Source organism: Oncorhynchus nerka, linkage group LG7 (genome assembly GCF_034236695.1).
Source record: "Oncorhynchus nerka isolate Pitt River linkage group LG7, Oner_Uvic_2.0, whole genome shotgun sequence".
In the NCBI taxonomy this organism is placed as follows: Eukaryota; Metazoa; Chordata; class Actinopteri; order Salmoniformes; family Salmonidae; genus Oncorhynchus; species Oncorhynchus nerka.
In genome coordinates, this window is record NC_088402.1 from 80,756,018 (window position 1) to 80,772,567 (window position 16,550).

The 16,550-nt window shown below is 40.6% G+C and overlaps 1 protein-coding gene and 1 long non-coding RNA gene across 2 annotated transcripts in view; both read right to left on the minus strand.

Moving 5' to 3' along the window:
* Positions 1–6,456, minus strand: part of LOC115132500 (extended synaptotagmin-1-like) — a 45,337-nt gene extending 38,881 nt beyond the window's left edge. The window contains exon 1 of the mRNA XM_065020868.1: positions 5,854–6,456. Within this exon, the coding sequence (XP_064876940.1) occupies positions 5,854–6,195 (342 nt within the window). The 5' untranslated portion in view covers positions 6,196–6,456. The remainder of the gene's footprint in view (positions 1–5,853) is intronic.
* A 7,848-nt stretch (positions 6,457–14,304) lies between these two features.
* On the minus strand, positions 14,305–16,279 carry LOC115132499 (uncharacterized). The gene is made up of 3 exons (XR_003864072.2): positions 16,201–16,279; positions 16,060–16,086; positions 14,305–14,631 (listed from the first exon to the last, which is right to left on the minus strand). It is a non-coding gene; the product is annotated as an uncharacterized LOC115132499 (long non-coding RNA).
* Between the last annotated feature and the right edge of the window lie 271 nt (positions 16,280–16,550).

Below are 16,550 nucleotides of genomic sequence, written 5' to 3' on the forward strand. Positions count from 1 at the left end.
TCAAAAAGAACCCGAAAGAGGTTTGACACCCACAATCTCAGTGTTCTGAAATCCTTTAGATTTCAGAAATAGATAATATTAGCATTCTGAAATGTAATTTAATCTTTCAGAAGTCAACCTAATTGTTTGCACCCAAATTGCCCATTTTGATTTATAGGATTCATATCATATTTAATAAATACAGTACCTAACATCCGATTTGGACCCAACTTTTTTGGGTGCAATCAATTATCTTAATTTCGCCGAGATCAAATTATATTTAAACAAAATAATGCTTCTGAATGCTTATCTTATCTGTTTCTAACTATATAAATGATTTCTGAGATGGTGGGTGTCATGGCTTGCTGAAATTACATGGAATGACCCAACAGTAAAATTGAGATGTGTGTTTCTGGCCATTTTCCATGTTTCAAAACATAATGATGACACACCACAGCAGGCCCTCAATCTTTCCTCCAAACCCAAACCACAGTCATAAGACCTGCAGATCATAATCATGTGTGTGCGCGCGCGTGTGTGTGTGCCTGCAAAATAACCTGTGATATGCTGTTGACAAAACTACAGAGATTGTGGTGACAATGTGAGTGTCCTGTGGGTGTTGAAGAATGTTGAAATTGTCCCATGATTAAGAAAGCAATTATCATATTTTCTCTCTTTCCTGATATGTTCCTCCTTGTTCCCCCTCTCCCTCTGATTGATGTCTATGAGTCACCAAGCTTCTGCCATCTAAAAGGTCAACAGTAGCACAACCATAGAACTAGGAATTAGAATGGAATAGGATCTCTGAGTACCACCCTCAATTTCTAAGGAACCTCCGAACTGAAACAGGAAATGGGGAACGCACACACATAGAAATGCCTAAAATGACGGTGGCACGACAAAACCTCAGAGTGGAAACACTCTCTCTTGGTCCAAATAATTCAAGGAAAGGTTCAACCATTTTTGAATGTTACATTGTTTTTGTACATCTCTGAGTGATGTTCTATCGATTCCCTGGGTCATTTCATGTTCTCATGTGTATCTGAGTTATTGGTGTTCAAGCAGGCAGAAATCCGGCCGGGTTGACGTAGCACCGTGATAAAGTCTCTCTCACTACACTGGAAGTTGATAGGCATATGACTTTTGGATCTTGAAAACGTCTATCATTCATGTCAGCTATCAATACTGGCCGATGTCATAACACGGGAGGATGTCTTATCTTGAATGAACCATTGATCATATTTTTGAAATATTCCTACCTCGAGAAATGTTTAATTTAACGGAGGGTATAACTCATTTTTCCTATTTGTCCGCCTCTTTAGTCCAGGGTGCATTGCATGGTGCCGTTGTCAGAGATATTATAGAAATAAGATAGGAATTCAATGAATCAGGGAACATATAACGCCCCACCCAGAAGACTGTCGACCAATCACGTTCACGTTGTCATGCTGCGTTACACGGTTGCTAAGCTAATAGTGACTCAGTCAGCATACATGCTTATTTTCCTCGAAGTACATAATGTCACGATTACAAAGCTATACAATACTACAGATAGCAGATACTACAGACACAGATAGCAAGTAAATTATCGCACATCTCAGAAAAGATTTGTAATGTTGTATTTCTTGTTGACAAAATTGGTGCTAATGTTGGGTTTTTGAGCTAGCCCCCAATAGACTCCCATTCACTCTTTGAAGGAGAGCGCTCCTTGCCCCAGGATCGCCCATAATGCACCGCACGCACCATTGACGTAGCATGGGCAACGTTTCCCCATCTCCTCAAAAGTATATCTGCCGTTGCAAATGTTAGACTCCACTGTGAGGCACTTTGATCTGCAGGTTGAACATGGTGAGATTGTAGACTCCTAAATTGATAGTCTTTTTTAGGGGATTTTACAGCTAATTAGCTGAGATTATTGTGTGTAGCTACGTTTTTCTAGCTAGCTACCTACAGTTGAAGTCGGAAGTGTACATGCATTTAGGTTGGAGTCATTAATGGGGGTGCCACAGGGTTCAATTCTTGGACCGACTCTCTTCTCTGTATACATCAATGAGGTCGCTCTTGCTGCTGGTGAGTCTCTGATCCACCTCTACGCAGACGACACCATTCTGTATACTTCCGGCCCTTCTTTGGACACTGTGTTAACAACCCTCCAGGCAAGCTTCAATGCCATTACAACTCTCCTTCCGTGGCCTCCAATTGCTCTTAAATACAAGTAAAACTAAATGCATGCTCTTCAACCGATCGCTACCTGCACCTACCCGCCTGACCAACATCACTACTCTGGATGGCTCTGACTTAGAATACGTGGACAACTACAAATACTTAGGTGTCTGGTTAGACTGTAAACTCTCCTTCCAGACCCATATCAAACATCTCCAATCCAAAGTTAAATCTAGAATTGGCTTCCTATTTCGCAACTAAGCATCCTTCACTCATGCTGCCAAACATACCCTTGTAAAACTGACCATCCTACCAATCCTCGACTTCGGCGATGTCATTTACAAAATAGCCTCCAATACCCTACTCAACAAATTGGATGCAGTCTATCACAGTGCAATCCGTTTTGTCACCAAAGCCCCATATACTACCCACCATTGCGACCTGTACGCTCTCGTTGGCTGGCCCTTGCTTCATACTCGTCGCCAAACCCACTGGCTCCATGTCATCTACAAGACCCTGCTAGGTAAAGTCCCCCCTTATCTCAGCTCGCTGGTCACCATAGCATCTCCCACCTGTAGCACACGCTCCAGCAGGTATATCTCTCTAGTCACCCCCAAAACCAATTCTTTCTTTGGCCGCCTCTCCTTCCAGTTCTCTGCTGCCAATGACTGGAACGAACTACAAAAATCTCTGAAACTGGAAACACTTATCTCCCTCACTAGCTTTAAGCACCAACTGTCAGAGCATCTTACAGATTACTGCACCTGTACATAGCCCACCTATAATTTAGCCCAAACAACTACCTATTTCCCAACTGTATTTAATTAATTAATTAATTTTGCTCCTTTGCACCCCATTATTTTTATTTCTACTTTGCACATTCTTCCATTGCAAAACTACCATTCCAGTGTTTTATTGTGCTATATTGTATTTACTTTGCCACCATGGCCTTTTTTGCCTTTACCTCCCTTCTCACCTCATTTGCTCACATTGTATATAGACTTGTTTATACTGTATTATTGACTGTATGTTTGTTTTACTCCATGTGTAACTCTGTGTCGTTGTATCTGTCGAACTGCTTTGCTTTATCTTGGCCAGGTCGCAATTGTAAATGAGAACTTGTTCTCAACTTGCTTACCTGGTTAAATAAAGGTGAAATAAAAAAAATTAAAAATAAATTAAAACTTGTTTTTCAACCACTCCACAAATTTCTTGTTAACAAACTATAGTTTTGGCAAGTCGGTTAGGACATCTACTTTGTGCATGACACAATTATTTTTTTCAACAACTGTTTAGAGACAGATTATTTCACTGTATCACAATTCCAGTGGGTCAGAAGTTGACATACACTAAATTGACTGTGCCTTTAAACAGCTTGGAAAATTCCAGAAAATGATGTCTTGGCTTTAGAAGCTTCTGATAGGCTAATTGACATAATTTGAGTCAATTGGAGGTGTACCTGTGAATGTATTTCAAGGCCTACCTTCAAACTCAGTGCCTCTGTTTGACATCATGGGAAAATCAAAAGAAATCCACCAAAATTGTAGAACTCCACAAGTCTGATTCATCCTCAATTTCAATTTCCAAATGCCTGAAGGTACCACGTTCATCTGTACAAACAATAATACGCAAGTATAAACACCATGGGACCACGCAGCCGTCATACTGCTCAGGAAGGAGACGCGCTCTGTCTCCTAGAGATGAACGTACTTTGGTGCAAAAAGTGCAAATCAATCCCAGAACAACAGCAAAGGACCCTGTGAAGATGCTGGAGGGAACAGGTACAAAGGTATCTATATCCACAGTAAAATTAGTCCTATATCGACATAACCTGAAAGGCCGCTTAGCAAGAAAGAAGCCACTGCTCCAAAACCGCCACAACTGCACATGGGGACAAAGATCGTACTTTTTGGAGAAATGTCCTCTGGTCTGATGAAACAAAAACAGAACTGTTTGGCCATAATGACCATCATTATGTTTGGAGGAAAAAGGGGGAGGCTTGCAAGCCGAAGAACACCATCCCAACCGTGAAGCATGGGGGTGGCAGCATCATGTTGCGGGGGTGCTTTGCTGCAGGAGGGACTGGTGCACTTCACAAAATAGATGCTATCATGAGGGAGGAAAATTATGTGGATATATTGAAGCAACGTCTCAAGACATCAGTCAGGAAGTTAAAGCTTGGTCGCAAAGGTGAAATTAAATTTCAAAAATGGGTCTTCCAAATGGACAATGACCCCTAGCATACTTCCAAAGTTGTGGTAAAATGGCTTAAGGACAACAAAGGAAAGGTATTGGAGTGGCCATCACAAAGCCCTGACCTCAATCCCATAGAAAATGTGTAGAAAATGTGTGGGCAGAACTGAAAAAGCGTGTGCGAGCAAGGAGGCCTACAAAACTGACTCAGTTACACCAGCTCTGTCAGGAGGAATGGGCCAAATTAATCCAATTTATTATGGGAAGCTTGTGGAAGGCTACGCAAAACATTTGACCCAAGTTATACAATTTAAAGGCAATGCTATCAAAGTGAGTGTATGTAAACTTTTGACCCACTGGGAATGTGATGAAAGAAATAAAAGCTGAAATAAATCATTCTCTCTACTATTATTCTGACATTTCACATTCTTAAAATAAAGTGGTGATCCTAATTGACCTAAGACAGGGAATTTTTACTGGGATTATATGTCAGGAATTGTAAAAAATGTAGTTTAAATGTATTTGGCTAAGGTCTATGTAAACTTAAACTGTAGCTAGCTAGCCATCCAGCCCATAGAGAGAGCATTGCATTGTGGATTTTATAGTCGACTTGAGCTGTAACAGATTTCCACAACAATTTTCCATGTTGCTACCAACCTTATTATAACGCCAAAATGAAAAATGTGTTTACAACAAATATTGTTCTCAATTATTAATATTATTGAACACAGTATCTTAAAGGAATGTTTGGTTTTGGGTGGATTTTTCAAGGAACTTGGTCACTGTTAAGTTAACTGTGTGCTAATTTTAAATACAGTAACAACTCTGTGGTATTATATTTTAGCAGATGCACTTATCCAGAGAGACTTAAAATAGGGAGGGAAAGTTTTGACTCATTCTCCTCAGGCTCTGCATATTAAGAATGTCCAAATATAGCTAGGGCTGGATGGACTAGACTAAAGAATGTAGAAGAGGGGGGGAGGGGGGGGGGTAGGAAATATACAGTGCATTCGGGAAAGTATTCAGACCTCTTGACTTGTTCCACATTTTATTACATTACAGCCTTATACTGTATTAACAAAAGGTTGGTAAGTCATAGACTGGGATGTCTGTACACTGTGCAAATTATGAAATGGTATGAAAGAGAGAGAGATTGTGAACAAATAAGACATTGTGCTCAACCCCTTGCCATTATATCTGTCCTTATTGTCAACTGAGTTGTGTCACTGTGTTACTTTGGTCACCACAGACACATTTTTTGCTTCATTCATTTACATATTTATGTATTTATTTTGACAACATAAACAAACCTTTTTGGGTGTGATGTAATGACATTGATGGATTTTAAGACTGACTTTTGTTCAAATAATGTATTTATTATTCCGCTGTATTTTATTTATTTGAAAAATAATATAAATATTATAGACGGTGGCTTTAATTAGCAGCTCACAGTCTAGTAGGCTGAAGAGTCCATAGAGAAAATAGGAATACAATAATGATATGTTTCTTGTTACTTACCCATGGGGGTAATTCCTGTTTACTCATAAAAGCCCTCGCAGTGGTGTATGCTCTCTCATTCTCCAATACGAACATAGCTGACCGCAGACGCATGACTTTCTCGTTTTTGCTGTGTTTCCATCCGATGTAGACCATGAGACCGAATAGAACCAAGCTGATACTGAACCCGAAGTATCCGGCCAAATAAACTGGTAAAAGTGTAGCCAGGAACTTTCCAAAGGACCACAATACGGTTACAGCATGTTGCCCTGGAGGTTTGGGTGGCTGCATTTCTTCTGGCAATGCCGAGTCCGCAGCCCCCGAGCCTGTGCCCATACTCGGACTTCCATCCACAGCTGGCATCGCAAAATCCTTATCCGTGGAGGCGCTACCTCTGCAGTTCCGCGTTCAGTGTCTTCTTGTTGTTTAATTAAAAAATAAAACAACAACGGAATAAAGTTTAGCTTGCAAACCATTGACAATGCCTTACACTATTGACACGAAATGGTAATAAACAGTTTTGCTAGAAATGTTCAGCTAAAAATACATCTTGAATAGGTAAATAGCGCCAGGGAAATAAACCGCTCTTCATGCGCGCACTGACAAACACTAGCGGGCAGAAGCAAGTGGATTCCAATTTTTGTCAGACTTGTAAGGGCGTGTTAACTAAGTGAAAGCCCTCCTTAAATCCATCAGATTTTTTTTACCCTAAAATGTACTTGTTGCGAGAACATTTGACCGTACCATCTAGTCTAATATTTAGCAACCTTCACTGCAAGTACAAACTCATCATTCAGGGCAGGTGGGGCAGAAAAACTGCTTGCCTGTTTTGCATGTTATTTTGGCATTAATACTTGTCACATATCAGTTCGCAAACAATCTATATATGTATATATATATACAGTGCCTTGCGAAATTATTTGGCCCCCTTGAACTTTGCGACCTTTTGCCACATTTCAGGCTTCAAACATAAAGATATAAAACTGTATTTTTTGGTGAAGAATCAACAACAAGTGGGACACAATCATGAAGTGGAACGACATTTATTGGATATTTCAAACTTTTTTAACAAATCAAAAACTGAAAAATTAGGCGTGCAAAATTATTCAGCCCCTTTACTTTCAGTGCAGCAAACTCTCTCCAGAAGTTCAGTGAGGATCTCTGAATGATCCAATGTTGACCTAAATGACTAATGATGATAAATACAATCCACCTGTGTGTAATCAAGTCTCCGTATAAATGCACCTGCACTGTGATAGTCTCAGAGGTCCGTTAAAAGCGCAGAGAGCATCATGAAGAACAAGGAACACACCAGGCAGGTCCGAGATACTGTTGTGAAGAAGTTTAAAGCCGGATTTGGATACAAAAAGATTTCCCAAGCTTTAAACATCCCAAGGAGCACTGTGCAAGCGATAATATTGAAATGGAAGGAGTATCAGACCACTGCAAATCTACCAAGACCTGGCCCATACAAGGAGAAGAATGATCAGAGATGCAGCCAAGAGGCCCATGATCACTCTGGATGAACTGCAGAGATCTACAGCTGAGGTGGGAGACTCTGTCCATAGGACAACAATCAGTCGTATATTGCACAAATCTGGCCTTTATGGAAGAGTGGCAAGAAGAAAGCCATTTCTTAAAGATATCCATAAAAAGTGTCATTTAAAGTTGGCCACAAGCCACCTGGGAGACACACCAAACATGTGGAAGAAGGTGCTCTGGTCAGATGAAACCAAAATTGAACTTTTTGGCAACAATGCAAAACGTTATGTTTGGCGTAAAAGCAACACAGCTCATCACCCTGAACATACCATCCCCACTGTCAAACATGGTGGTGGCAGCATCATGGTTTGGGCCTGCTTTTCTTCAGCAGGGACAGGGAAGATGGTTCAAATTGATGGGAAGATGGATGGAGCCAAATACAGGACCATTCTGGAAGAAAACCTGATGGAGTCTGCAAAAGACCTGAGACTGGGACGGAGATTTGTCTTCCAACAAGACAATGATCCAAAACATAAAGAAAAATCTACAATGGAATGGTTCAAAAATAAACATATCCAGGTGTTAGAATGGCCAAGTCAAAGTCCAGACCTGAATCCAATCGAGAATCTGTGGAAAGAACTGAAAACTGCTGTTCACAAATGCTCTCCATCCAACCTCACTGAGCTCGAGCTGTTTTGCAAGGAGGAATGGGAAAAAATGTCAGTCTCTCGATGTGCAAAACTGATAGAGACATACCCCAAGCGACTTCCAGCTGTAATCGCAGCAAAAGGTGGCGCTACAAAGTATTAACTTAAGCGCCACCTTCCCTTTCAAGTGAGCACATCACAACAAGGTGAGTTCAAAAATGTATTGTATGCTGCTGCATAAAGGATGTAACATGCCAGGGAGATATGTATACTGTAGCTAAGAAAGTAATACTAAGTGTATGTTGTGTAGTAAGCTGTAGCCCATGTGCCCTAATAATTTGATATATTTTCACCTCTTAATTTCACCTACTGTTCTGACTTGGTGGTACATATATAGCCTGTTTTTGAGAAATTTAATTATTTAATATTCTAAGAGCTTTCATTGTCTGCTTATATGCCCCCTTTATTTATCCTACGGTTCCGACTTGGTGTACAGGGAGAACACTGTAAGAACGGCTAATGTTCTGAACAAATACAAAAGTGCTGAACAAATACTTATATTGACTATGTCCGTCCTAGCTCGCCCATTAATGTCTTAATCGAAATTACGGATTGCCTCTTATCCACTTGTCATCCCCTTATGCCATAGTTTGTACATCTCAATTGTCAGTAGAAACCGAATTTGTTTAATAATCAAGTCAGCCATATCAGCTATGTGTTTTTAAAAGGCAGTAAATGAGGCTGAACAAACCGTTTCGCTGCCAGACAAGGCTCTGCTGAAAGCCAGGTGTAGCAGAGGTAAGGTGGGGTGGCAGGTAGCCTAGTGGTTAGAGCTTTGGGCGAGTAACCGAGAGGTTGTTAAATCAAATCTCTGACCTGACAAGGTAAAAATCTGCCATCTGCCCCTGAACAAGGCAGTTAACCAACCCACTGTTCCTAGGCCGTCATTGTAAATAAGGATTTGTTCTTAACTTACTTGCCTGGTTAAAGTTAAAAAGGTTTCTTGACAGCTTTGCGTGGGCACCGTTTGTCACCGTTATAGTGCAATTAATGCATTGTTTAGTGTTCTGCTGTGTAGTGGCTTTGCTGGCATGCATCCCCCCCCAAAAAATTGTCCCACCAAGATGTACATGCTAAAATCGCTACTGTAGGCCTATGAATTAATGTGATAGTAGGGTAGACTACCTATTTGATACAGCAACAGCTATACGACCGTTACCTCTGTTAACGCCTGGTATAATGCAGAGCTTGGAGAAGCCTACTTACTGTAGGCTGTTGACTGTTCTGTATTTTTCATCATTACATTTTTAATTTAGAAAATGATTATTAATAGTCTAACATGCATTTGTCCTGGAAATGTAAACCTAAAATTAAGTTAGTAACATAATTTTAGGATTATTAATTGTCTGCACTTGTAATGAAAAACGTAACCCTAAAATTAAATTGTTCTGAGAATATATATCAGTATAACGCCTCAATCACACCGATAGTAGTCTTGCACAAAATGGTACGCAGCATCATCTGGATTTGTGCAACAAAGGTTCAACATTCACCATTTCTGTTAAGCCGTCTATGCATACATTTTGACGCATACGTTCGATAAATCGAACGTATGCACCACACAGAACGCACAGCAACTGCCTCTGCAATGCAATGCTGCAAAAGGCAAATGCTCTGCTGCAGCTTTCATACAGAAGGGAACATTTTGACATTTGCCGTATGGTTGATGAGAAACTCCATATTGCAAATGTACGGTCCCTTACTAGACATCCGCGAACGTTTGTAAAATTCGCGGATGGCGGTGGGCGGTGCATGGGGGCCAGATCTTCCGGAAAGTCATCGAACGAAGTCTCTCGGACATTCGTTTTCCGATTTATAACATTTTCAAATTTTGGTCATTTTTCCACTGTCTGTCCCGGTAAATCCCACCAGAGGGCGAATTGAATCATATTGCAAATGTACAAAATATCACCAATCACGACGTGGCCTTTTCTCCTAAACGGAAAAGACTTCGAAGACGAAACTTGGTGAGCATAGGTTTGGCATAATGGGCAGATGGCCCCGAACAAGATGGCGTTGAGGCCTCAACACTTTTTGAGTTATGGCCATTTTTCTGGGATTAAAGGTCAAAAACAAACATAGAGCGCTGATTTGACCGCTTCACGTCAAAGTACATGAACCTACGGTGTCAGGAAAAAAAGAACCAGCCATTTATCTATCGTAATTTAAGAGAAATCGTACTATGTACAATTGGTGATGTTCAAAAAAACTTTTCCAAAAAAGTTACAGATCCAGTTGCAGCGTGTTCAGACAAATCTTTTTTAAGTGGGTTTCGGAGGTCTGCGAGATTTCTGTGATTTTCTGAAATAACACACACTCATTCAACCCTCTGTAAATAAGTCAGTTCTTAACATAAAGACTTTAAACTCAAAATTCTATAAGAGCCTACCCCAAGGAGCATTTGTTCACTTTCAGCTTCCTGAGTCAACCGGAAGTACCTTAAAATTGTGTCATAGGTGCAGTTTCAAAGGGTTAAAAAGGTCTGATCTTTTCAAAACTTCATATGTGTGATTAGGCAACCCTCATGAACTGTAAATCAGTCATTTCTCCCAACAGATGTCAAAGAAAAGCTCTCTCACCCACACACCCACACACACACACACACACACACACACACACACACACACACACACACACACAGCAAGGATGGAGTGACAAAGTGCAGTGCTTAAAGACACTCAGAGCCTGCAAAGGCATTACCATAATCTCTAGGCCGTGCCGAGTTCAACGAAATGCCCCGCTAGACCGTAGCTTGCTCGGTCTGAGCTCAGCGACCATGAAAAAATTAGGCCTATAATGAAGCCTGGCCCTAAATTGCAGGTGCTTTTGGGTGACAGCGGGGGAACCGTTAGGGTGAGAAGCACAATTCGACCTCAGGAACGTTCCTGAGGTCCTCCTGGTCTGTACAAGCTTAACCTTGGCCGTGTGGCATTAACCCTTAACAGTTAAAAGAAGGTGTTTACATTCAACAATTTTCACTGACTTCTCTCCCCATAGGAATACATTGCCTGCACCCCTAAATTCAACCTGAAGCCTATGTGGGTTATGAATGCCCTATGAACCTGTCTTCAATGACAATCCATCAGGCCACTATGAGGTCTACCTGTGTTGATTCTAAGCTTCCTGGAGCAACAGGAAGTGGTTAAATTCACCCAAAGTTGTTTTGCCATACCCAACCTGCAGTTTGATAGAAATAGTGCATTCAACCCTATGTAAATCAGTCAGTGAAATATGTGATAGTTGGCTTCTAAACGAGTTGGAAAAAGTGGGTGTGATGTCAGTTTGTATCAGTTTGGTGTCAGAATGATATCTAATTGACTGATGGACAGTGACTTGCTGGCTGGCTTTTGTCCATTTGCAATATGTTTAAACAGTGAGGTACCATCACCAAAGTGACATTCTGAAATCAACCCCAACAAGCGATGGAGAGGAACCAGAATCACTGCCCGGCCATCCCGAGTTCATCGAGCCAGTCAACTTCGCATTCCTGAAGTTGTTTTGAGCATGTCAAATTTGTGATGGTAAATGCCCATTGAAACATATTGCAAATGGACAGCCGTGCACCTGGTGATTGGAACGGGTTACCAGGAGCACATTTTTAAATGGTTTTTAATGTCATTACGGGGTAGCAAGGGGTCCACAGTTGGGTAGGGAGCACCCCCAACCCCACCCCCACCCATGCCCATCCAATAGGGGGCGGCCCTTGTCATTTTGGACATTTTTCCCCCAAAATTTTAAAAACAAGAGAAGTCCCACTTCTCCCTGATCATACATGACAAATAGACCATCTAGGTTGATTCATGGCTTAACATCGTGCTATATATCATTTGGGCAGTATAAATGCCTTTTGGACATGGTTCACTGACTTTTGGGTTTGTAAACCGACTTCCTATGATCGTACATGACAAATGGACATAACATCCTGATTTGGCACTTTCAAATCTTTCATATTGCATTTGGACATTTCTTATGGCATTTGGCAAAGAAAAAAAAGTGAGTTTTGACTTCCTATGAAATAATAATGCAAATGGACAAAACATATGCCTTTTGGACAAGTAAAAAAAAAAATACGATAATAAAATTTGACAAAAGTATATTGATACAGTTGTTATAGATGTGTAATTGACAAAAAAAAAATTGGAAAGTCCGGAAAGCACTTTTTTAAGGGGGTGATAAGTTTTTGAAAAAATTCTAAAATTTTCCAAATTTTACTCTTGTGTCTTGACTTGTGTTACATTTGCAATATGAAAAATTGCAGTGGAGCGCACTCGCCATCTATTGGATTTTTGTAGTGTTACACTTGGCATTTGCCATATGGCAATTGCAATCAGTTTTGAATGAAACGACGTCCAATTGAGTGGTATTGTACATCGTTTATATGTTTCATACGGTGCCAATAACATCCCATTCATTTTTGTCCATTTCAGGGGGGTGTTCCCTTACATAAACCAATAGCTTTCCGACTAAGAATTGCCCAGTGGAGGAAAAGGTACCCAATTGTCATACTTGAGTAAAAGTAATGATACCCTAATAGAAAATGACTCAAGTAAAAGTTAAAGTCACCTGGTAAAATGCAACTTGCGCAAAATAAAATAAGTATTTGGTTTTAAATATACTTTTATTTAACAAAGCAAGTCAGAACAAATTTACCGAGGAACAGTGGGTTAACTGCCTTGTTCAGGGGAAGAACGACAGATTTTTACCTTCTCAACTCGAGGATTTGATCCAACAACCTTTCAGTTACTGTCCCAACGCTCTAACCACCAGGTTATCTGCCGCCCCTAAACTTAAGTATCAAAAGTATGTTACTGCTAAAATATACTTAAGTATCAAAAGTAAAACCAGATGGCACAATGTTTTTTAAATTTACGGATAGCCAGGGGCACACTCCAACACTCAAGACATAATTTACAAACAAAGCATTTGTGTTTAGTGAGTCACCCAGATCAGATGCAGTAGGTATAACCTGGGATTTTCTCTTTAAGTGTATGAATTAGACCATTTTCCTGTCCTGCTAAGCATTCAAAATGTAACGAGTACTTTTATGTGTGAGGGAAAATGTATGGAGTAGAAAGTTCATTATTTTCTTTAGGAATGTAGTTTCTTCAGTGGGCCTAAACTAGTAATTTAGACGTGGATTAATAGTCCAACATGCATTTGTAATGGGGAAAAACATAAATCTCCTAAAAATAGGCAACCCATTTTCAAACCCAAATCTATCACTTGTTTAAAAACAAAGAATATGCTTGGCTGACATATTTGAACAGCCTGTAAGCCTACAAGACAGTGCCAGAGATCAAACCATTTTGCCTCCAGGGTAAACCCGTTTGTTCTTGACCATTTGGGGTGCTGGGTTGGAGTGAGGTTTAATTTATTTCTCACGTCAACTTAGTAACAAAATGAAGACCTACATACGTTTACATCGCATTAAGTAGGAACTATTGGCTACAATATAACAGTATTCTATACATGACGTTAAATGAATGGTTTTCCCCCACAGAATTGTCCTTAGTGACAGCCAGGTATCCAGGGAAACTACTTCAACCAAGATAAATGCCCCAGGGCAGTGATTGGGGACTTTGCCCTGTGTACGGTACCAGATTTCAGATGGGACATTAAACAGGTGTCCGACCTCTGGTCACTAAAGAGCCCATGACAATTATAACGAGTGTTAAACCCACTGTCCTGGCTAAATACCCAATCTAGTCCTCATACCATGACCACCTAATTATCCCGAGCTTCAGTTTAGCTCATTAATCCCTCAGGTCATTGTTTGAAAGGAGAATGTTCACAGTAAATTTAATTGGAAAACTAAGTTGCACGTGTTGCTGTGACACCACTAGTGTTGTTAAGAGCATGAAGAGCCATATACTTAGATAAACAGGTGAGGCCAGACAAAAACTGCCTAACCTGGACAACACTGGGCCAGTTGTGCGCCACCCTATGGGACTCCCAATCACAGTTGTGATACAGCCCGGGCCAAACTGGGGCATCTAGCACTGAGATATGCACCACTCAGGAGACCGTGCTCCGTCTGGAACAGTCCATGCACTCCTCACAACCCGTGACCCAACAGCCGCGAGAAGGCATGCAGCATAACCTTATCATACTGATAACCCCGTGATGAAACTGGTTTTAAGGGAATCACAACATAATGGGTCACCTATAAGAATGTTTGATATGACTAGTCACCAGAACTGAACTCTGTCAGCAATAATGGTAAATGGTTGCAGCATGGTAGGAATTACAATCTGGACCCAGTTTCAGAAGCAACAAAGACAACTTTAAACCAAAAACTTTATTGGGAAAGTATAAACAAAAGCAATGGAGTAGGATAGGTTTGGTAGAAGAGTAGAGAATCCAGAATGTCCCCATATCAATTTTCCCAGGCAGGTGGTCTCTTGACCAAGACAACAGTAGCCTCTTTACAGCCTCTCATTGGCATGGATGGCACATCTCAGATCAGACTTTGAACATGAGATCCTTGGTCCTGTGTAGTGTCCAGAAAGAAGGGTCACAGCCATGGTGTTGTAGGGGAGGCATTCTACTTAGACCTCTGCCTCATCTTTCGCCTCTTGCGCTTCAGCCTGCGCATACGCTTCTTTCTCCACTGCAAGAGAGAACAGAGACCAATGTTAGATGTAACATTAGCTATTTTTAGATATTGACGAGTGTTAGAACAAATGGCTGAATCCTGATCAATTTTCAGAAGCGTGGCCCGGCAACACCCATCTGGCATTTACAGCAAATTGCTGTCAATACAGTTCTACCAACATATGCTCAGGTCTAGAAGGGATATTGCCATCCTGCACACCCACCCATATAAGGGACCTGTGACTGAAAATATGGCAACAAGCTAGCTAGAATTGCACAATAGTTGGCTACAGTAATGAACCAGGACAGGTGATAATCTACTGAGAAGGCATGTCCATGTGTTCACCACAGAATTAAATCACTTGGTGACAGCCCATTTCTATGGGCTGTCACTAACGTTAAGGCTTTGGCTAAACGAACAAGTGCACTCGCATACTCCCTTAGAAACAGAACCTGAAAACACCACAATCTTGACACAATAGCCAGTGTACACTTCAAAACAGCCTGAATTACTCAGATAAGACTTCTTGAGTGGTCATTAATGTGATGTTTTCACAGAGGACCTTAGTAGGGTGTAAAGCTGCTTGACTAAGACTGATTAAATGTAACCTTTATTTAAGTAGGCAAGTCAGTTAAGAACAAATTCTTATTTACAATGACTGCCTACCCTGGACGACGCTGGGCCAATTATGATCAGCCCCAGTGACTCAAAATCACTGAGATAAGGACAGTAAAGGTGCATCAAAGCTGGAACTGAGTGAAAAACAGCTCTCAAGCCAAACAGACTTAAACAGCCATCACCAACAGAGGCTGCTGCCTACATAGACTTGGACACTAATAAAAGGATAAATCACATTTTATTTGTCACATGCAAGAATATATGTGAACATCACTAATCTCATGTATAGATTTATACCATATTTTGCATCATGCCGCTCTCATTACTCATCTATATATAATTATTCAATTATTTTACTTAGATTTGGGTGTAGGTAATTGAATTCGGAAATTGTTAGATACTGCTGCACTGTCGGAACAAGAAACAAGCATTTCGCTATACTCGCCAATAACACATGCTAACCATGTGTATGTGACCGATAAAACAGTGCCCTAGACCGCTATGACACTCGGGAGCCAAAACGTTTGGTACAGTATTTCTCATGAAAAAAATGCGCGAATAGTCCATCGTAGAATGACAAAGCACTTCATTGCATAATCCCCAACTATACAAACGTCAAAGATGTTATGTTATCTTAGAAATTACTACAAGCCTATGCACCGAACTCGATAATCAATGTATTTCAAATGTAGCAGGTGGCTAACTACAAAATGCGTGCAGTTATGTCGCAGTTAACAGGCTAGCCAACCAAATCAATTAAAGCTAACTAGCATAGCAACAAGGAAGATACCTACAAAACAATCGTTTTGAGTGGATAAAATTTACCTTTGCCCTCATGTCGTGGAGGAGTGTCTGTAAAGCAAAGGGAGAAAAAAGTTGATAAGTTGGATGCCTTTTAATTACATTGGATTACTTTGGATGAATATTAAAAAATACAAAACGTGTTAGGTTCAGTATTCAGCTTACCTCTACCAGATGGCACCGTCTCCAAGAAGAGCGCCACTAGCGTTCGATCGGTTATTTATACACTGAACTTACGTCATCACTGTTGGACGCTCATACATTCTGGGATATGTAGATTTCATCAGTCATGGGCTGTGTTCGAATACCCTTAACGCTGGCAGACAAGTTGGGAGGAAACGTGGTAGTATCACTCGGAAAATACTACGTGCAATCTGGATTCCAGACACTTTCACCTTAGCAGTTGTGTCTATATAATTTGATCCTAAAGGAATAGCTGTAGGCTTTTATTTTGTTCAGTTTTTATTATCATTTTTGCCCGCACAAAGGAGATCTCATTAACATATGCAAAACCC